The sequence below is a fragment of the Carassius carassius genome, chromosome 5 (genome assembly GCF_963082965.1).
Source record: "Carassius carassius chromosome 5, fCarCar2.1, whole genome shotgun sequence".
Taxonomy (NCBI): Eukaryota; Metazoa; Chordata; class Actinopteri; order Cypriniformes; family Cyprinidae; genus Carassius; species Carassius carassius.
In genome coordinates this window covers 876,383-898,895 of record NC_081759.1, presented here as the reverse complement: position 1 = coordinate 898,895, position 22,513 = coordinate 876,383, and the positions used below count along the sequence as shown (strand labels likewise).

The following is a 22,513-nucleotide window of genomic DNA, read 5'->3' as shown; positions in this document are numbered from 1 at the left end:
TTTAAAGGTTCTTTACATGAAGTAATGGTTTTATTTAGAACCATAGCATTCTGAAGAACCCTTTTATGCTGAAACTGTTCTTTGTGTTAGAGTTTAGTCTTCATTCCTGCCCTTTTGTTTTTTTCGCTCATCTTTAGGTTTGACAGTTCATAGTTGTCTTCTCCAGAATAAAAAGGACGAGTTGATTGGTTTTGGTCACTCTCCTGTACGGGCTCGCTATCAGGAGTTTCCACTGTGGGTGATGCCTTCTTACAGCAGAAAGAAAGAAGAAAGAGTGAAGAATGCGAAAGAGAAGATCAGTCCAATGCGAGTTCGTTTTTCTGTGTTGCTGCTCTCAGTTTGGTCTCCTCCTGCACTGGTGAACTTCTCTGCATGAAATTAAAGAACAGAACTAGCACTCTTTGTTTATTTCTTTTTCTTTTATTAAAAATTGTATTTTCATTTTGGGAAACTGGCTTTTATTTCATTACATTTCAAAGCTCAGCATGCTTTATATTTCCTTGTTATTTCAAGAAGAAATCTGGACACAGCAGCAGTGCCTGTTGACCGATTTGTGAATAAATAACTTATTTCAGCTAATTATTTTCAATGAACTTTTGATAGCTTATTGATGACTCCTAATAATGCATAATTCATTGTAATGTCAGACTGAGCTCAAACCAGTATTATTATAGTTGACTAAGACAAAAACTGAAATCAAAGCCATAGTTTTGTTAATTGAAACACTAACTTAAAATGAGAAGTGTTCCCTTGGCATCTAGCTGAAATTGAAAAAAAAAAAGTTTTTATACATTTTATTTTTGTTGATGTTTATTTAGTTTAACTTGAATACTAAAATTTTAATTATATTTCAATAACAAATATATATATAAATATATATTAAAAAAAAGAATATACACACACATACATATATATATATATATATATATATATATATATACACACACACACACATACATGCATGCATACATACATACATACATAAATAAAGACAAAAACACAACACAATTACTAAAAGTTAAAATAAAATAAAAAAATAAAAAAAAATATTCAAGGCTGCAACTGTCACTGAGCCAGTATTGTTGTTGTAGTTTTTTTAATCCGACTATTTTATAAACAAATCTTACCCATCTAATCCTCACAAAGGGTAGGCCTATTTATTATTTTCCTGGAGTAATATTTAATCTGGGTATCTGTACTTTATTTCAAGTATGTGATTTATAAACCACTACATAGTAGTAAATCTCTATAAATGCATGTTGCTGTAACTTAGCATTCATTCCCATATAAAATGTGTAACATTAGTAGTAAACCCAGCCAGATAAATTAATGTCAATAATGTAACATTCACTTTAAACCTACTGAAAACTAACAATACATCAGGCATTGCACATAATGACATAACAAGTGCATGTATTCATATGATGAGTCTTACTGATCACATGCAACATGTAGGCGTGTGGGTATCCTCGATCCGTCTCGTCTCGAACGAAGCAGCGGTATAATCCTGCATCTGTCTGATGGACACCAGTGATGGTCAGAGACACATCACCGTCTCTGAACCCGTCCTCTGTCAGCGATACTCTCTCCTCATAGCCCAGGCCTGGGATTGAGGCTCTGTTTGTTGTGTAGTGCAGAGCTCTTTGTTCATTATGCAGCCATGTCACATCCCTGACACCGCTTTGAGTGTCCGCATAACACGGAAGAGTGACGTTTCCCAACTCCTCAACCGTCATGTTCATAGGAACTATAGAGAAAAAACATTTCTTACAGTAAGTTCAACTACTCATGCTATTTAAAGCATTATCTAAAGCGTCTCTAAAGTGAGGCAAACAAACACTCACCTACAACATCCAGTTTAATTAGCTTGATAAAGCCATCACAGCTGCACTCGTATTGCCCCAGGTCATTGTATTTAGCTGCTTTGAGAAATAGAGGGTGGTTTTTTTCACGCTTGACTGAAAATCTTTCTTGAAAAGGGTCTTTTATGATGCATTTCTGCTTTAGGCATTCAGCAACAGTTGCTTCTATGGGGAAAGTCTTCCTCCACACGACTTTTTCACCGCTGCAGCAGGGAAGTGATGCTGGCTGATTCAGCACCACAGTAATGGAAGAAACACCTGGAAATAAAACTAAAATAGTTTAGAATTGTCATGAATACCTCACAACCACATGCAGAATCTACAAGATGTTTATCACAATATGTTTTTTTTTTTCGCTTTTATGTGTAAAAACACCAAGGGAAGTAGAGATAAGGAGAAGACGCAGGATATTATTAATAATGTCACTGTCACTCAATAAAAGGATCACATTACTGGATGTTTTTGAAAGCTTTGATTTTGTCTGGTTTGATGACTAACATTACCTTTGAAAGTATGACTCACACTCAGCTTTTGAATTAGCAGAAGTGGAACAGTGACTTTCTAAATTGCTAAACCTGAATAACACTTAATGTGGCTGAATGTACAAAGACAGTGATAAAGACCTTATTTTAACACATATAGTATGTGCAGACATGCATAGTTCTTCTAAACCGATCTAATCTCCTTATTCAGTGTGTTCCTGGCCTGACTTTACAAGCTTCTGTCCCCAATCCTGACGCTGTCTAAGTTTTGCTGTGAACCATGGTTTGTCCTTGTTAAATGTTAATAAATCCTGGTAAGAATGCACAGAGCTCTACTACACAGAAACTGATGTACGATGTTGCAGTCTTATAGTTACAGTGGCATCAGCTTCACAAACACTTTAATCAGTGGAGTCAAAACACTTGTAAATCCAGCTCTGTTTTGTGGATTTAAGTTTTGGCCTGTATGTAAAATCCCAGAGAATGATTATAACCGAGTCTGGGTGTTGTGGCTCCATGTCTGTGATTGTGCATTTGTAAAATAAAGAAAACAAATAAGTTGTGTTTTCTGCTGTCTCAGTCTCCGCAAATATCTTCCTGAAACACGGCACTTAAATGAACTAAACGAAAACTCAGTGATAACTTGACACCCAAACATTATAAATACAGTTGTGCTCATAAGTCTACATATCCCACATAGAATACTGTATGAAAAATGTTAATAAAAAAATGTTAATAATTTTAACAAAAGGAGTTAATTTTAATGAAAAATGAATGTTATTTTTTTTATTTAATACTGTCCTGAATCAGCTATTTCACATAACAGGTTTTTATAGATTCTCAACAACACTGAATTTAGAAAAATGACTCCGTTCAAAAGTTTACATACCCTTGAATCTTAATACTGCACGTGATTTCCTGGGTGATCCACACCTGTTTTTGTGTTTAGTGATAGTTGTTCTTGAGTCCCTTGTTCGTCCTGAACGCTTCAACTGTCTGCTGTTCCTCAGAAACAATCTCCAGCACATTCTTTGGTTTTCCAGCATCTTCTGCATATTTGGACCCTTTCCAAAAGATGGATCTCAAAATCATACAGTCACTGTTGGAAAGGGTTCAAATGTGCAGAAGATGCTGGAAAACTGAAGAATATGCAGGAGCTGGGGGATTTTTCTGAAGAGCAGCAGGAACTGCTCAGGGCCAATGAGGGACTTGTGAACAACTATCACAAAAGAGAAAAACTGTTGTGGATCATCCAGGAAACAACACAAATTATTTAGATTCAAGGGAATGTAAAATGTTGTCATTTTTATCAGTTCAGTTATTATTGAGTCTTGTGGAGTAGATGTAAAGATCTGTTATGTGAAATGGCTTATTTAGGACAGTACTAAAAAAACATGCAATTTTCATGATCCCCCTTTAATTTTGTTTAAATTATTAACATTTCGCACATTATGCATAGGGTATGTAAACTTATTAGAAAGCTTGAATGGTCTAATTTTAAATAAGGGTCCAGTCTTTCCCATTTGAGCTCGTTATCTGTAATGTGGTAATGCGTGGGGCGCATGTTTAAACACCCACATCACCTCAGTAAACTAAACCTCTGTGATCATTTGTTGATCAAATGAAAAATTGATTTGTTAAAGCAAATGAAACATGGTGTGTTTTATTGGTCCAGACGCTACATTGAGTTGATGCAGGAGGAGGAAGAGGAGGACATAGGAGTGAAGAAAATGTTTAAAGAGCATATGAAAGTTGTATGAAAGAATTGTTAATTTTGTTATGGCAGTATGGCCTTTTAGCAGTGGAGATCGTACCAGAGAAAGAAGAGAGGAGTGACTGATACACATTAAGGTCAGTAGCGCTTTTTGGATTTGCACCACACCATTTTTAGAAACTATGTTGGCGTAGATAGAACATCAGATAACCAAGGGGCAGAAGGGGTGTTACGGGCTGGTCTGGAAGATTAGGGACAAACAGTGTCTAAACAAGATGTAAGAGTGGAGCAGAAAGTATCAGTAGCACTGTTAGCATCCAAAGATGCAAACAGTTTAGGGGAAGGAAGTGAAGATGAAACCATTGCAGAAAGCCGGGAGGGTGAGAGTGAGCCTAGGTTACGTCGAAAGATGACATGTGGAGGGGTAAGTGAAGTGTCAGGGACCATGTTGAGGTTAAGAGTGATCAGGAAGTGATCCGACGTGTGCAGTGGAGTAACCACAACATGATCAGTGTCGTGTATAAAAAAGGTCCAGTTGGTTGCCCGATTTGGGAGTAGCAGTAGTTGAAACTCCGTTGAGATCAAAAGAGATTTAGCTTTTAATTACTAAAAATAGAAGTAAATATATAATATATTATAATAGGAAACCTTTCATTGCATTGTTGTAGGAATCATCTGCATTTTAACTCCTCATTCTTTTTATTCAGTACTGCTCAGATTAAGCTATTAAGACAAAAGATATGTACATATTCCACTACACATACATACAGTATATATACACACATACAGATAGATTATCTCTCTGTATGTATCTGCAGGGGCGTAGCAACACATTTTGGGCCCTGGGTACAAACCATCTTGCTGGGCCCCCGTATCAAATACTATAGTGATACCAATGGGTGGGGTATTGCATTTTTATTATGAAAAAAACCCCACTTAAAAAATGTAAACAAAATAAGCCACACTCGGATTAATATATTTTTGTTTTATTGTCAAAATACTACTACTTACTGAGATGACAAAAGGTCTAGCAGGTCCAAACCTGGACTAAATCAAATATACTGTAAAGCAGTTCTGAACAATTACCATACCAAATAAACAAATTAAATAATGTCAGTTTTTATTAAATGCCCATTGACGGTTCTTTGCATGAATTTTCATTAAACTGAGAACAATCCTGTAGTTAATGTTAGAGCGTGTGCGAGCTAATTTGCATAACAATGCGGTAAAATAGGCGCTAACGATCTGTGTTTTCGCGGGTAATGGATTTTTACAATGGAGGGAAATATACAGTGTTTTGATGTAAACTTCTGACTCTGGGGAGAACTGCAGCAGAAGAGGAGACAAGCTGCGCAGCTGCCTGGAGTGGCCTTGTGTTGAGCTCCCAGCTCCACCTCCGTCTGCTTCTCACTCATTTACCCAGAAATATTGTTTGCTTGATATGTAGGGTGTGATACTATAAAGCAGTGGTTTTCAACCTGTGGTCCGCGGCGGTATTGCAGGTGGGCCGCCAATTATTTTCTGTTCATTTCCAGTCCATTCTAGGGCTGTGCGATTAAAAGAAATCATCATAAAATCACGATTTGAGCGTGCGATTTCTAAATCGCTTTATAGCACGATTTTCCCGCAGTATGCTATCCGATCCAATCAGAATGCAACAGAACAGAACAGACTGGGCATAAGCCTAACTCCAGGTTCACACACTGGCTGTGATGCGCCTTTTTTCCGAGCCCATGTTAACGGATCAGAGCGTTCACACTGCACGCGGTAAAAGAAAATAAAAACGTGTGAAAATAATTAATAGCCTAACTAACACATGAGCATAGAGAGAATTGTGAGTGCATAGGACGCAGTTTAATCAGAATCAGAATCAGAATGAGCTTTATTGCCAGGTATGTTTACACATACGAGGAATTTGTTTTCGTGACAGAAGCTCCGCAGTACAACAGAATGACAGCGACAGAACATAAAACACATAATAAAAGAATATAAAATTACAAAAAATACAAATAAGTAGATAAGGAACAACAATATACAAATTGAAAATTGTAGGCAGGTAGGCTATATTACAAAAATGCAGTTATGTATGTACATGTATATTATGTGCAAAATGTAAGTGTATACTAAGTATGTTAAGTGAGAGGAGACACGTTTTAAGTGCGCACACTCTCTCCGCGCAGAGCAGTGTGTATCTGAGCAAGCACGGTTTTGTGACAGAGAGCAAAGGAAATATGCGTGCGAACAGAGAGATTCACGCTCGTGCATTATTTTAATGTTCTTTCGCGTTTTATGCGCTTTCGCTGCTGACCGTATACACATACTGTATACACACTGCTAACACCTGAGGCACCGCTACAATTAATGAGCTCGATGAACAGTGCATGGCAAAAAAGAAAAAAAAAAAGTCCCTGTAGACGGGATTTTTTTTTGCCATAAGTCTATACATTTTGTTAAATCTTTAGGCTACTATAGTGATAATTTTGACTTATGTCTGTTCTAGAGACGTTACAACTTTTTGATGAAGCTCTAATTGGTTTTCTTTTGGAAATATGTTTCAAATTAATCCTGAATGCATTTATGACTGTAAAAGCATATCGGTGTGTGTCAATCGCAAAATTGATCAAAGAAATAGTTTTTTTGTCCATATCGCACAGCCCTAGTTCATTCAATAAATACAGTTAACAATTTAGTTTGAGTAATAAGTTATTAGCCTACAATAGCGGGGTCAGTTAATTTTTTTGAAGTGGGCCGCGCAAACATGTGTGCGTGGTTGTGTGGGCCGCGAGTTGATATTATTATTCAAATAGAGTACGAACATAAATGTATGCTATTCTACCTGTAGTAGATATTTATGTTAAAACGATGTCAATGCTCGATGATGCATTTGGAGCTCACGTTTCTTTTCAAAAAACTTTTGAAAAGAAATAATAATTGGGACATTCTAAAAGCACGCTTAACGTGAACCGTGGCTTTATGCATTAAAACAGTGTTTTAAAAAGACCAAACTCAGTAAACAAATTATTAATAAAGCATTATATTCATAGACAAGCAGCTATGAGCACAGAATAAGAACACAAAGCGTTTAATTTCCACCCATAAGCAACTGCTTGCCGTCATTTTCCTTATTCTCTTTAAATCTTCTTTTCGTTTCGTTTTTGAGCTCCTGATTTTCCTTAAGGAAAGACATGAATCTTCCCCTGTCTTCCTAGTTCATATCACGGCTACCTCCAGCTCCTGTCTCATTAACCGATTCACCGCAGGTCCGCAGCGGAAGCACCTGAACTGCGGGTCGTACCATTTACATTGATTCGAGGGGGGGGGGGCTGCACAGCATGAAAATGACTTTTTATATACCAAACCAATGCCTAACTACAAGTTTAGTTTTGCACAGGAACTTTTTTTTTATTTGTACATAAATGCTATATAAAAAAAAGTTAGTGCACGTATATGTATGTATCGAAAACGGACTTCTAAGGGCCCCCCTCTGCCTCGGGCCCTGGGCATGCGCATAATTTGCAGGGGGGTTACGGTGGTCATGCAAATTAGCATGTTACCTTTTACACAAGAAAATTATTCAATAAATAAAATGAATAAATATGCCGCGAGTTTAACCCCCCCAATGGTAGACCCAAAGTTACGCTCTTGTACTCGGTACCCTTTACCCCCCCCCCCCCCCCCCAGTCCGACGCCAGATAGATAGATAGATATACACACACAAAATATATATTAAAGTTGCATTAAATGAAAATAAAGTGACCTACCAGTTAGGGATCCAATTATTCCAATAAATCCAAGAAGAATCCAATAAACCATGGCTGTATGCACTGAAACAATTTAACATGATATTACATTTCAGTCAGACAGGACATTTTGACTCATACGTTGAGAAGCATCATGTCTGCAGCCAGACTCTATTGGATACGATTAGAATCATAATGAATATCCAGATCATATTTCTTGGCCATGTCTTCTCCTTGTTGCTTTTCTGGACCTTATAATTAATATTCATGAGCAAATAAATTACAACTGAATGATGATGAAACTTAGAAATTTTAATAGACAATAAATTTGAAACGGTTACAAACAACAGATCATATTTGTATTTCCTAAAAACTAAATTAGTGAAAAAGGACCGTTTAGTGTTGGTGCAATTTGGTATTCATCTCTTCATGACAGTACTTTAACTTTAACTTTACCGTTAAACTATGACATTTTATACACTCGCACACTCTGGACTATATGTTTGATAGATCACACAACTACAGAGACTTTATTACATTTAAAACAATCTTCATGTTTTCATTAAAGCTGCGTTTAAAAAAAAATGGTTTAATCTTTTGCGGTGCCTAAATCGATTACACATACAAAAGTACGTTTTTTTTTTTTTTTTTTTTTTTATCCAAGGAGCACATTTAGCGGCACATTAAGGCTATACGGGGAAACTCGTTAACATGAAACTCATGAATATTGGTCTCTGCAATGCTCTCTTGGCAGGTCTTCCAGTTCTATTAATCCAGAACGCAGCAGCAAGATTAATTTTAATGAGCCAAAAAGAATACACGTCACACCTCTGTTTATCAATTTGGCTACCAATAGCGGCTCGTATAAAATTTAAGGCATTGATGTTTGCCTACAAAACTACCACTGGCTCTGCACCCATTTACCTAAATTCATTACTTCAGACTTATGTGCCTCTAGAAGCTTGCGTTCTGCAAGTGAACGTCGCTTGATTGTGCCATCCCAAAGAAGCACAAAGTCACTTTTACAGACTTTTAAATTAAATGTTCCTCCTGGTGGACTGACCCCCCCCCCCCCCCCCCCCAACTCAATCCCAGCAGCTGAGTCCTTAGCCATCTTCAAGAAATCTCTTCCATCTTTATTTGACCCTCTAACTTTAACACTCACTATTCTAATTCTATTCTTAAAAAATAATTTAATAACTAATAGAATTTCCTCTCTGTATTATCTTTTTGTATTCTGTTTTCAATTTATTATACAATTAACAAAAGCAAAAAAGACCTCTATTCCTTTTCTATTCTATCGGTTTTCTTTTTATTTATTACATTTTTAAGCTAACTGAGACTTGTTATAGCCTAGCACTTATAATATATCTTTGCTTTTTGTTGTTTTTGATTGCTTCTATTGTCCTCATTTGTAAGTCGCTTTGGATAAAAGCGTCTGCTAAATGACTCAATGTCAATGATAGTTCCGCCTAGTGTCACAGAAAATCTCAAACACCGACTTCTTTCACAATACCTGACCAGAATCTGTAGCTAGTGCAAGTGTGAGTGCAGACCAGCACTAGGGATAATAATCTGACACTTTTTCTCTGATGATGAACTAGTCACGACGACTTCTACAGATGGCCAGTCCACTCCGGTTGTGTAAAGTGTGTTGCCATTTCGGTCAATAGATCCTGATAGATTACAATGAACAATGATTTTTTTTTTTTTTTTAAACGTTAACGTTACCTGTTTGCATCAGTCAGATGAGTCTCGGCTGTAACGTTACGCTCCCACCAAAACAGTCCGGGGGTGAATGCTTTTCTTAAGAAAAAAAATGAATTAGAAGAAAGAAAATTTAGAAAGAAAAAACTTCTAAACTCTATATCGTGAATTTGAAATGAATCCGACAGCTTCGAAAGAGTTGACGCCAGGAGGAGATGTCCGGTGTCTTGTTCTGACCGTAGTCCGTTGTTTCTGACAGTGCTGTGTGTGTCGGCATCGGCTTTATATACGCAACAGTGCCTGAGCGAGTGACGCAATGACGGAATGTCGCCATCGTTGTTGTTTTTTTCAGCTGTTGTCCACGCGCTGTCAGCATGCTCGTTCAGGCAATTTCCCCTTGTCCGACACTCCTCTTTCACACCGCAAGCATCCGCGCAACTACACCGTCACTGCAGCAGCAGACTCTCGCGAGTGTTCACACTGGAAGCGTATATGTACAGCATCACAGCAGCGGCTGCAAAGCGTGTTCGGCAGACAGTATAACCATTCCAAACAATGGGTATAATTCTTTCAACAGTTGCTTTTATAACAATACGCCATACTTTCATCCAAAACGATTAATTAAAAAGTTTAAATGGGCAAATACATATTTGTTATACTTAATTTTCTTTTCTGGCATAATTGTTAAAACACTAGACATTGGCATTGGTGTTAAAACTCTTGACATGCTTATTCTGTGCATTTTGAGCACGTTTTGTGTTAAATCACTTTTTTTTGTCCATCAAAAGTGTGCTTTCACCAGAGAATGTCTAATATGGCGAGAAGTTTTACTCTCACTACACTTCCGGCTTCTGAACTGGTTGCAGTTCCACTCTGATTCCACATGAGCTCACAGGACGAGTGCAGAGTGCAGAATGAATGGAGGTCAATTATAAAGGTAAATCAGTAGCAAAACTCGAGAGGTTGAAGATCTGAATGTGAAAACTTGTCATATTAATATTTGTATTTGTAAGTTAAAATTTACACTCACAGCTCTGATGTGAAAAGTTGAAACTTTCAATTTGCACACACAGACAATGATCAAAACACCCGTGTTTTGAATTGGAAGTTGTAGATTAATAGTCACAAATGTGTAGAATGACATTCACACAAAGAAAATGACATACACACATGTTTACGACATATTTACTTTTGCACTTTACTTCAGTTTCGCTGCACAACGTCAAGTCGGCACTTACAACCTCTCAGATCTGGAAGTACAAGTTCAAATCCTAGCGCTCTGACTTTTGCTACTCTTTTTGCGGTATTCTGTTGCAAAACTCACTTGTGCACTTGTATATGCAGATGTGAGAGAGCAGAGCTGGGGGCGGGGCTTTGGTGCGAATGAAGACATTTTATTGGTCGATGCCCGACCAATGAACAACGCCAATTGTTTTCACTGAATATCCTTAGCTTTGACAGGATTTTAAGACACTGCATTCATTTTGCCATTCAGGTATTATATAGTAGACAAATAATGCAACATATTTTATATGTATATCCCACTGCATATTGCAGAGTAAACTCGCTGTACCAGAGCATGCTTTGATCTCACCGCCACGCGGTCACGTGGTTCATGGAGCTATCAATAATACTAAACTTAACATTTTGTCAATTAGTGATGGGAAGTTCGGATCTTTTTACCGACTCGGACTTTTGAGTCTCGTTCAGCTAAATGAACGAATCTTTTTTCGAGTCATTTCGTTCATTTCGTTCATTTTAGCAAAATGTAATGAAAATGTTATGTGTTACTTCCCCAACACATCTAGTACTTACGCAAACGTTGATCCTACTAAAAACAATACAAAACTAAAATGCTATAAGATACAGAAAAAAAAATTCCTTTTTTACCTGGGTCTTCAGTCTGTGATTAGCTCACCTCATCTCTTATCTGACAAGAGTCCTCGGGTTTAAGTCATTCCTTAATCACGTGACAGCCACATACGCAAAACTAACGCAGTCTTGAGCCGGAAAGAGAATTGATTAGTTCATCTCATGAGTCTTTCGGGTCTCGGGTCGAGTTTGACTCGTTCCTTAATCACGTGACAGCCACATACGCTATTTCTGTCACTGTGTTTTTGTTACTGTTTGTTGAGGATCTGTGTTTTGTTATTATTTTATAAATAAATAAAACCCTGTTATAAATAAAATATTTAACCTGCCACAGGAGCTGCTGAAACAGTTCTACTCAGCCGTCATTGAGTCAGTCCTGTGTACTTCAATTACTGTCTGGTTTGGTTCAGCTACAAAATCAGATATCAGAAGACTACAGAGAACTGTTCGGACTGCTGAAAGGATTATTGGTGCTCCCCTGCCCACCCTCCAAGAACTGTACACATCCAGAGTGAGGAAAAGGACTCAGAAAATCACTCTGGATCCCTCACATCCAAGTCACCCCATCTTTGAACTTTTGCCATCTGGCCGGCGCCTCAGAGCCGCAAATACAAGAACAGCAAGGCACAAGAATAGTTTCTTCCCCCAGGCAATCTACCTCATGAACAGTTAAATGTTTCCCACTTAAACTTATGCTTATGCAAAAATGTGCAATATCCTTATATTTATTTGTTACCCCTCCATCCTAGAACATTCCTGCATCTCACTCGATCCTATTCCATTATCATTTATAGCACAATTGTTTATACACTTATTTATTTGCCAATTTGTAATTCTCCCGTAATTTTTTTTTTTTTTTTTTTTTTTTTTTTTTTTTTTTTTTTTTTTTTTCTCTCTCTGTGTGTTGTTGTGTGTCTGTTTACTGGAAGCTTATGTCACTAAAACAAATTCCTTGTATGCGCAAGCATACTTGGCAATAAAGCTCTTTCTGATTCTGATTCTGATTCTGATTGATTAATTTGTCTGCCAGTGCAGGGGCCATGTTTTGGGAAGACTTTGACGAGAGGGTAGCAAGCTTGAGGCCTTCTGCTACCTCTTCTAAGACCTCAGATGCTATAAAGGTGCAGGCCTACCTTGCAGAGCCACTCTTACCCCGCACATCAGACCCTCTGGCCTGGTGGAGGAGATGTTCACCAGGATACAAAAGCCTTTCTGAAGTCACAAAGACAAGACTTTGCATTGTGGCCACATCTGTGCCATCTGAAAGAGTTTTTTCTAAAACTGGGCAGATTATCTCAGATAGAAGAAACAGACTCAGCCCATCCAAGGTCCGGGAGCTTGTTTTTTTTAATGCAAACAGGCCTTAAAGCAAGTCCTAAAAATATAGCCACAGTGTGTTATTTATTTTAAAGCTTATTTATTTTTCTTTATTTAGAAAAAGACTAGCTTGTTGTGCAATATTTTTGTTGTTGTTGTGATTTTAAAGGTAATTTGTTATTGTTATAAGGCTCCGTAGCTTTAGTATCTCTTCATTTTCATTTATTTTTATTTAAATGGTTTAAAATTATTTGGGGAATAGTTATACTCTTTGATATAAAGTTTTTATTTTGGCACAAAAGTGTTATTTATTTTAAAATGTATTCATTTTAAATTATTATATAAAAAAAAGCAACGCTTGTTGTGCAATATTTAGTTTTTCTTTTTTTTCTTTTTTTATATTGTACTTTTAAAGTTCATTTGTTAAGGTTATTAGACCCTGTGGCTTTATTATCTTTTAATTTTAATTTTATTTTTAATTATTTACTTTGTTATTATTTAGATTTATTTTGGAATAGTTGTCCTCTTTGTTACAAAGCTTTAATGGCACAAAAATAAACAATAAACAACAATTCAAAAGTATGTACACAGTGTTTTTTAATGTTTTTAAAGTGTCATATGTTACAAAAGTATGGTTTATCTGATTTAATAATTACTCTAGCCAATGTTGTCACATCACGGGACAAAAGAACGAACAACCCGAAGAACCGAAAGATGAACTAATCAATTCTCTCTCGGCTCAATACTGCATTCTTTTACTGTCTATGGTTTTAGCGTATGGGGCTGTCACGTGATTAAGGAATGACTCGACCCGACCCGAAGACTCATGAGATGAACTAATCAATTCTCTTTCCGGCTCATATTGCATTGGTTTTAGCGTATGTGGCTGTCACGTGATTAAGGAACGAGTCAAAAACCCGATAGACCCGAACTATGAACTAATCAATTCTCTTTCCGTCTCAAGACTGCATTGACTGACAGGTGAATCCATAGACATGTATGGTGAATCACTACTACTAGAACAGAACCTATAGAATAATGCGCATGCGCGACTGAACGAATCACTCCCCGAGACGACTCGTTCTTCCCGAGTCACATTAAAGATTCGTTCAAAATGAACGAATCGTTCAAGAACGACACATCACTATTGTCAATATGCTTGAAATGTATTAATTGGGACAGACAGCAGTTTCATTATATTTGCAGCGATTTCTAGTAATTTGTAACACTTAACGTGCATTGATTATGCATGGATAACTACGTTGACTCATGACTATGCCATTGCCTTACAATAGCATTTTATACTGGAAAACGGAACAGCATTATGTTCTCATACTCCTCCTTGGCAGTTAAATGTGACTAAACAATTAAGTGTAACTTTTAACCAATAAAATAACTGTACTACATGTTAACTCAGTCCTGTTTAGTTAATTTGAAGAGATCATGGTACTAAATAATATGCGCAATAATTATGATCCATGAATGACCATTTGAAATATATATAACATTATATAATATAACATTTTCTAATATGGTTATTATTTATACTACAATAACTGTTGTATTTAGGTTTAAATTCCAGTGCAAAGAGGCACGCTTTAAATTAGAGGCATTTGGTGGCCAGAAAGATAATATTCATATGCAATTCCATTGCTTAAACACTAGATGGCCTTGTTGATGGTTAATAAATACATGTATTTAGCTCTACTAGTTGCTCAAAACAGTATTTCTGGTCATAAGTGCTTATTTTTTAGGTTTTGCTGTTTAATGTACATTTAGACATTATTAAACACTCGATTTATATATTTATATATGTATATATATATATATATATATATATATATATATATATATATATAATAATAATAATAATAATAATGTTGCATTTAAAAAGGTTCATTACTGACAAGCAAATTAGGAATTTAACCCAATGAAGAAGTTAAAATTATTTTTACAAACATAAAAATAATAAAAACAGCATTATATTGCAACTCTGGTAGAGTGATATGCAGTGGGATATACATATAAAATATGTTGCATTATTTGTCTACTAGATAATACCTGAATGGCAAAATGAATGCAGTGTCTTAAAATCCTGTCAAAGCTAAGGATATTCAGTGAAAACAATTGGCGTTGTTCATTGGTCGGGCATCGACCAATAAAATGTCTTCATTCGCACCAAAGCCCCGCCCCCAGCTCTGCTCTCTCACATCTGCATATACAAGTGCACAAGTGAGTTTTGCAACAGAATACCGCAAAAAGAGTAGCAAAAGTCAGAGCACTAGGATTTGAACTTGTACTTCCAGATCTGAGAGGTTGTAAGTGCCGACTTGACGTTGTGCAGCGAAACTGAAGTAAAGTGCAAAAGTAAATATGTCGTAAACGTGTGTATGTCATTTTCTTTGTGTGAATGTCATTCTACACATTTGTGACTATTAATCTACAACTTCCAATTCAAAACACGGGTGTTTTGATCATTGTCTGTGTGTGCAAATTGAAAGTTTCAACTTTTCACATCAGAGCTGTGAGTGTAAATTTTAACTTACAAATACAAATATTAATATGACAAGTTCTCACATTCAGATCTTCAACCTCTCGAGTTTAGCTACTGATTTACCTCCATAGTCAATGGCGGTATACCCCTCAAAATCCACTTTTCTCAAGATATAATTTTTTGTCTAGTAATGTGAATGTTGTATTCGAAAGGAGATGCAAAGAAATTACACATTGCTGGGTGTTAGATTTTTTATAGTCACATATTTGCTTTAAAAAGTCTTTTAAAATGTCAATGACGTCATACACATTCACATTCATTAGCAGAATGCTAGCGTGTTATGGGCAACAACAACTCAACCTGTAAGAAATCGAAAGGACTTCGACCTATAACCCATGTTGAACTCGCAAAACCTACAATCAGATCCGAGATTTCTCAACGGCAATAGGGTGAAAGGGACAAATTTAGCCGTCTAGCCCCATAGACTCCCATTCATTTTGCACTCATGGCGATCGCCCCCAGTGGAACTCTGGTGGTACTGCAACAAAAATTCGGTACAATAGGACTTAAAGGGATGGTTCACTTTCAAATTAAATTTTGATAAGTTTTAGCTTACCTCAAGGGCATCCAAGATGTAGGTATCTTTGTTTCCACAGTATTTCCCATTTTGATATTTTTAGGTCAAACCGTTCTTGTCTGTGACTCATATAATGGAGGTCTATGGTCACCACCTCAAAGAGCATGCACAGAGGAGTCCAAATTAAACAATTCCCAATCGTAAGTACACATTGATGACCTAAGACACGAAACGAGTGGTTTGTGTAAGAAAACGAACAGTATTTATATAGTTTTTACCTTTTGTACACAACCACGTCCAACTGATCTGAGTGCGCGAGTGCTTCCTGATGTGACGTGTGTGCTCTGGCTTAGTCTGTGCAAGCGCGGAAAGCACCGGAAGTAATCTCTCGTGCGTGTGCATCACTCATTGTTTACACTTACTGTCTATGGTTTACACAGAGATTTCGCCAGTGTTACTTTTCACTGTGAAGATCTAAACATATTTAGACATACAGGAAATTGCAATGGTAAACGATTTTTCACAACCATATTTATTTGAACCAGAATACACAGATCAAGTACTCAGGAGCGATCCGCTGCAGCAGCACGTCTTCAAGCCTCAGAGAGACAGATCTCTTCAAAATTGCTGGTGTTTTAGTAGCAAGTGTTGTGAGATGCCAACAGAAGTGGAGAGCATATGGGAAGTCGTGGCCTAATGGTTAGAGAGTCGGACTCCCAATCGAAAGGTTGTGAGTTTGAGTCCTTGGCCGGCAGGAATTGTGGGTGGGGGGAGTGCATGTACAGTTCTCTCTCCACCTTCAATACCACGACTTAGGTGCCCTTGAGCAAGGCATCGAACCCCCAACTGCTCCCCAGGCGCCGCAGCATAAATGGCTGCCCACTGCTCCGGGTGTGTGCTCACAGTGTGTGTGTGTGTTCACTGCTCTGTGTGTGTGCACTTCGGATGGGTTAAATGCAGAGCACAAATTCTGAGTATGGGTCACCATACTTGGCTGAATGTCACTTCACTCACTCACTTTCATATGTTGTCACGAATGGAACAACTACAAGATGACGACGAGGACATCGACAGTATCGCATCACACACCTGCCTCACTGAAGATCCTGAGTTTTCTCCGCTGTTGAGACGCAGCGTTTTGCACATTGTGTTTAGTTTGCCACGTATAAACTGGAGGCGACGTCCAATGCCAGAGGGACCCAATGGCACGCTGTCAATAGAGTGAGTAATGTGTTGTATATTTATTTTAATCGCAAAGATTATAGGGTGCATTATAAACCAATTAATTTATTACAATTAATGCATTATATTTCAGACGGTGCAGATTGGTGGCATATCATGTGGTAAACAATAAACAATGAGTGACATACACGCATGAGAGATCGCTTCCGGTGCTTTCCGCGTTTGCGCAGACTAATAAGCCAGAGCGCGTGCGCACGTCACATCAGGAAGCACTCGCGCACGATGGGAAACGACTTGCTGACGACACAGCTTAATGATCATTGGTTTAAACAACTGTGATGTAATATTTCACTTTTAAAATGTTTGATTTTAAAACTCTAATATCATGTTTTATGTGTATATGTTATGTGTGAATATTCTCAAACTATCGGACAGTGCGATATCTTTGGGTTGTGTAATTTATTTTTTATAAATAAATAAATAAATAAAAACACATGTCTGAAAGAAAAAAATATTGATAAACACGTCTTTGGTATGTAATTAAATTGGTGTCTTGTTCATTTTATTTATTTTCATATAAAAGCAACAGAACTTGAATTACATCCAGTTTATTCAATAGTTTTTTTTTTTTTTAGTGTTTATTACAAACTCTCATGGAGACAACAGCATAAGAAAACCCGGCAAGGCATCAACAAAATGCATATTTGGCAATGAAAAATAAATAAATAAATAAAGTAAGCCATTGTTCACAAAATAAAATGTTACAGGATCAAAAACATTTCAGCAGCATAACGAATAGCTTCTACAGTTTGTTTAGAATTTTTTACAAGGTTCAAGGAGGATAATAACATATGAAATACATTTTTAAAACCGTTTACATTTGGTAATTGTTTTTTCCATTTACTTATGTGAATGTGGTATTTACCCATAATGATAAGGTTAATCAAAATTGAAAGATCCCTCGTCAGTTTAGAATTATAAATAAGAATATCTTCTATGGTAAATTGTTCAAGTTCGCTAATCTTATTTTTTTAAAGAGTAACTAAACCCTAAACCAACTTGTTTTAGTTAATGATCTATAAGAATGGGCCTTTATTAGTGCTGTTCATTGATTCGAATAACTTTTTTGACATTTGAGTATAAAGTGTTTTAATTCTACAATATATGGTGTAAAAACGTGTGAGTGCTGCCCTCTTCAGGTTGAACGGTGGCTACTGCAGTTGATTTCTCCTATTGGATGTTGCTGTGGCAAGTGACGTAAGCGGTGGCAGGTGACGTAAGCGGTTTCCAGCTCACCACGCCCCTTGGTACGAGCTACCACGCCCTTGGCAGTATAAAACCATCAAAATCACTGTAGTGAGTCAGGAGCTGGAATTGCGAGTATTGGTAACGACCAGGATAAACTAATATAGCATCTATTTAGCATAGCAATTATATAGTTATTTAGATCTTCAAGTTAGCATAGATTTATCTGTATTTAGTACAGTGGTCAGGATGGTACGGAGGTGTGTTGCTGGTTGCGACAGCACTGCTGGACGGCATAGTTTACCAGCAGACTTTAAAATTAAGCGCCAGTGGTTGCATGCATTTGGCCTGGAAGACCGTGAGTTCCCGCCTAGAGCTCGAGTGTGCAAACTGCGTTTTACACGGGATTGCTTCTCCAATGCAATGGAGGTGGAAATGGGCTTCTCTACACAGCTCGCGCTGAGAAGCGACACGGTGCGGGAGGTAAGACCGCAGTTTGAGCCAGTGGCTCGAATTGATATGAACAGACACCTCGACACCCTCCACTTCAGGTGAAAGTGGGGGAGAAAAGTCCTCTACTTCAAATGAACGCTCTGTTGCAAAGCTACTTGCCTCATTACAGTCACTCTCCATTTTAGCGTCTCTGACAGCAGCTGTCAATCAATCCGTCACTGCGGGTCTCATGTTCACGCCGCACTCGCTCAGCCCCGCCCTCGGTTCGTCCCCTCTATCTCCGCTGTGATCTGCCCACTTTTTAGCATTTTTCAAATATTATCAGTGGGTGGAGTCAGGCTCTGAGCAGGGGTTTAGTAACACTTTAACCATCTTTGGACATCCTGCCAAAACTAACTGAGCAAAGGAAGAATAAATGCTCTGTTCGGTCTGGGTTTTCATGACAAAAGTCGCAATGGTCAACTTCAAAACCAAATCTACCCCTCAGTGTCTCCGCAAACGGATAGCAGTTATTAAGAATTTTAAATTGCATTTCTTTTAATTTGGGTGCAATTGGCCATTTTATAAATTTCCAATGTTTTTCTGCAATCGTTGGATTATCTAATATTTTAAGTTTTGTCTTCCTATCATAATCATGATATATATATATATATCCTTTGAAAGCTTTATTCAAATAGCCTATTTGTTGTCACATTTTTTGTCCGTAATGTTTAATTCTCCTATCATTAAGTTTGGAAGTTTGATTCGGACATTAGAAAAACTAATTGTGTTTTTTAATCCGCTGTATCAAATTCACTGGGATAGATTTATAGATTTTGTTATATTCTTTAAGAGAACATTGAATATTATTAAATTTGTTTTTAAAATCTTTTAACTGTAAGATTTCACCGTTTATATCTAGAATGTCATGAACGAAGATAATGCCTTGGTCAAACCAAAGCTGGTTGAACAAAGAATTTTGATTGATACAATTACTCTATTATTCCACAAGGTGGCACAGTGAGGGGTAAAGTTATGGGTAAATACCATCTTCCAATGATGCAAAACTTGTTTATGAAACTCAGATAATTTAAAAGGTATTTTAGAAACTTCAAAGTCACATTTCAAAAGAAAGTTTAACCCACCAAACCTCTTGAAAATACTTTTTGGAATGTGAAACCATATTGAATTCAATAGAAACTCTTTCAACCACTTTATTTTAAATGTTCCTATTGCCTCAAAATCCACAGTTTTGAGACCCCCCCCCCCATTATACTCCTTAACCAATTGAGATTTTTTTTTAACATAGTAGGTCTTATTTCTCCAGATAAATTTATATAAATTGTGCTCAAAACATAAGGCCGGCGTCGACACACTGGATGCGTGGAGTTTACAGAGCGTCAAACACAGGTGCGCTGTGCGTCCATTGAGATGTTGTACTAGTGAAACGTAACGGTTTATTATGCAAGGTCTTTATACAACTCTGAAAACATAGTTGTGTATTTCATATTGCTATTTCTGTCTAGCTCGGTTTACATTCGAGTGTCTTTAAAATGGTTTAATTTGGTAACTTGTATAAGCTATATATTTGTACTCCTTATTAATGTTTTGTTGCTGTTTTTTGTCTCTACAATTTAAATTATACATATTTTTTTTAAGTTGTTAAAGTTGTTGCCTATTATGTCATGTCATCTCATCTCCATAAATACATTTGTGATCAAATATTTATCACCAAATAATTCCTCTATTTATTTTATTCATAAATAAAAATTGCCCACGAGTGACTTTTATCTTTGACATTTACAGTCAACAAACTTATTACTGTGGGGTTGATTTATTTTAGCCACTTGTGTCTAAAATGTAATCTTTTGAATTATGTAAGCTCATACTGTACACAAAAACATGGTTCTTTAAAGGTTCTTTACATGCATTAATGGTTTTATTTAGAACCATTGCATTCTGAAGAACCCTTTTATGCTGAAACTGTTCTTTGTGTTATAGTTATTCTTCATTCCCGCCCTTTTGTTTTTCAAATCTGTAACTGTCAATCCTTCCCAAGCTTTATTGGGAATTCGAGCTTTATGCTCTGCATATCTTCTAAGAAGTGTTTTCACTCCACATGGCATTCAGGAAGGGAAACAGAAAAGCTAAAAATACCTAAGCACTGTCACTTTAATTTGGTTAATAATTTTTTATTTTATTTTTTTCAGTTTCAAATTTATTCCAGGAATGCATGGCCTATGGGCCAATAGTTCCACAAAATCATAATGACATGGCAGATAATCTTTTCTTCATTCCTTGAGATCTATATATTTACCCACAATGCCAATCTCAATGCACACCCAAAATCACAAACACTTGACACATCAATACAAACATCACCAAAAAGAACAAGATCACCTAAGTATTTCTTAACCAAATCCTCATACAAAGAGCAATCATAGAAAAATGATCTATCACAGAAATATTTGATGTTAACTTACAATAACTACGGATTCTCTCTGCTATTGGTATATTACTCCATCTGCCTGTTTCTATAGTGAAAGGATAACTTGAACATCTAAAAAGGAGCAATGATTGTACCAAATACAAAGATTGTTTGCAGCTAATTTTATGTTTACAAACAAATTTTAGCTAGGAAAGCATTGCTTTCTTGCTTTGGCTTGCTAAAAGTTGTCAAGTTTTCCACCATGACAATTTTGGAGCAAACCATATACCCATATATTTGCAAAAATTAACCACTTAAATCTGTTCACCAGCAAAATACCAATTTCATCCTTATTTAGAGAGCCCCCTCTTCTAAAACCCATAATTTTCTTTTTACTCAAATTCACTCTCATACAGTTGTTCAATCTGTTTATGTAAGCCTTCAGTTTTACCTGCTATATAAGCCATATCATCAGCATATAACAAGCTCTGAAGACCTTTACAATTTTTCTTCAACATTGTTATTAATTTAAGAAGAGATTAAACAAAAGCAGACTCACCATGCAGCCTTACACCAATGGTGCAGTTAAAATACTCTGTTATAGACCATTTGTTCTTTTCACACATGATTTAAGTTTAGAATACAAAATACTAAAAACTTTTCCACCAATGCAAATCTTAATGAGAGTGAAACACAAACGATAATGCTGGACACTGTCAAAAGCTTTAGAGAAATTAATAATTATACAATACATCCTTTCTTTTTGCTTTGTAATATATTTCTGAACCACTGACTGTAAACAATAATGCTGTCTGGTCCAGGGGCCTTTACATACTCATTGACATTTATTCAGAAACATCTCACTCAATGTAATCACATGCATTACCAGTTCTAGCATTAAAGTCCCCTGCCATGATTAACTTTACATCTTCTTCAACTTGATCTAACACATTTAGAATTTCATTCTCCAATGAACTAATACCATTGTTCTTTTCTCATGAACTAGATCCTTCAGTGAAATATAAGCAAAAGTAAGAACAATGTTATCCTCAAATAATCCACTCTCTTTGTCGGAATATAAAAACATGCATTAGCTGCTTATAAAGTAGCTTTAGAATGAAATATCTTAATGCAACATATAAAATTACAAATAAATACTAAAATATGAAATTATTTAAAAAAGGAAATGATGCTATAAATATACAACTAAAAGCTCCAGTAGGTGGCTACAAATCGCTTAATAAATCATCCCTGTCAGCTTACAGGGGCTATAAAAATGTTTGTCAGCCCAACCCCTTTGACCTAAATTATACTTGAAAGACCCTATGCATGAGATTTTAAGTAAATAATTCAATTATTTAATGGCACATTAGCATGTTTAACCTTAAAAACATTAATTTTATTTTATCAGTTTTTTTACATACAGGGTTTCCCAAAAGATAATTATTTTAATACCATTAA

General features: G+C 36.5%; 1 protein-coding gene across 6 annotated transcripts in view; it reads right to left on the bottom strand.

Moving 5' to 3' along the window:
- The window catches only part of LOC132140559 (uncharacterized), a 42,142-nt gene extending 32,374 nt beyond the window's left edge, over positions 1–9,768 (bottom strand). For 3 of the 6 annotated variants that reach the window (XM_059549347.1, XM_059549348.1, XM_059549344.1), the window contains exon 1: positions 9,530–9,768. Coding sequence is in view for 3 of the 6 variants with exons in the window: in XM_059549343.1 (XP_059405326.1) it covers positions 250–368; positions 1,436–1,747; positions 1,845–2,120; positions 7,820–7,882; positions 9,530–9,539 (780 nt within the window). In the remaining 3 variants the exon portion in view is untranslated. Of the gene's footprint in view, positions 1–129; positions 369–1,435; positions 1,748–1,844; positions 2,121–7,819; positions 7,883–9,529 lie in introns of those variants that run through there. The other 3 variants (XM_059549343.1, XM_059549345.1, XM_059549346.1) reach the window with 3 other exon arrangements.
- Between the last annotated feature and the right edge of the window lie 12,745 nt (positions 9,769–22,513).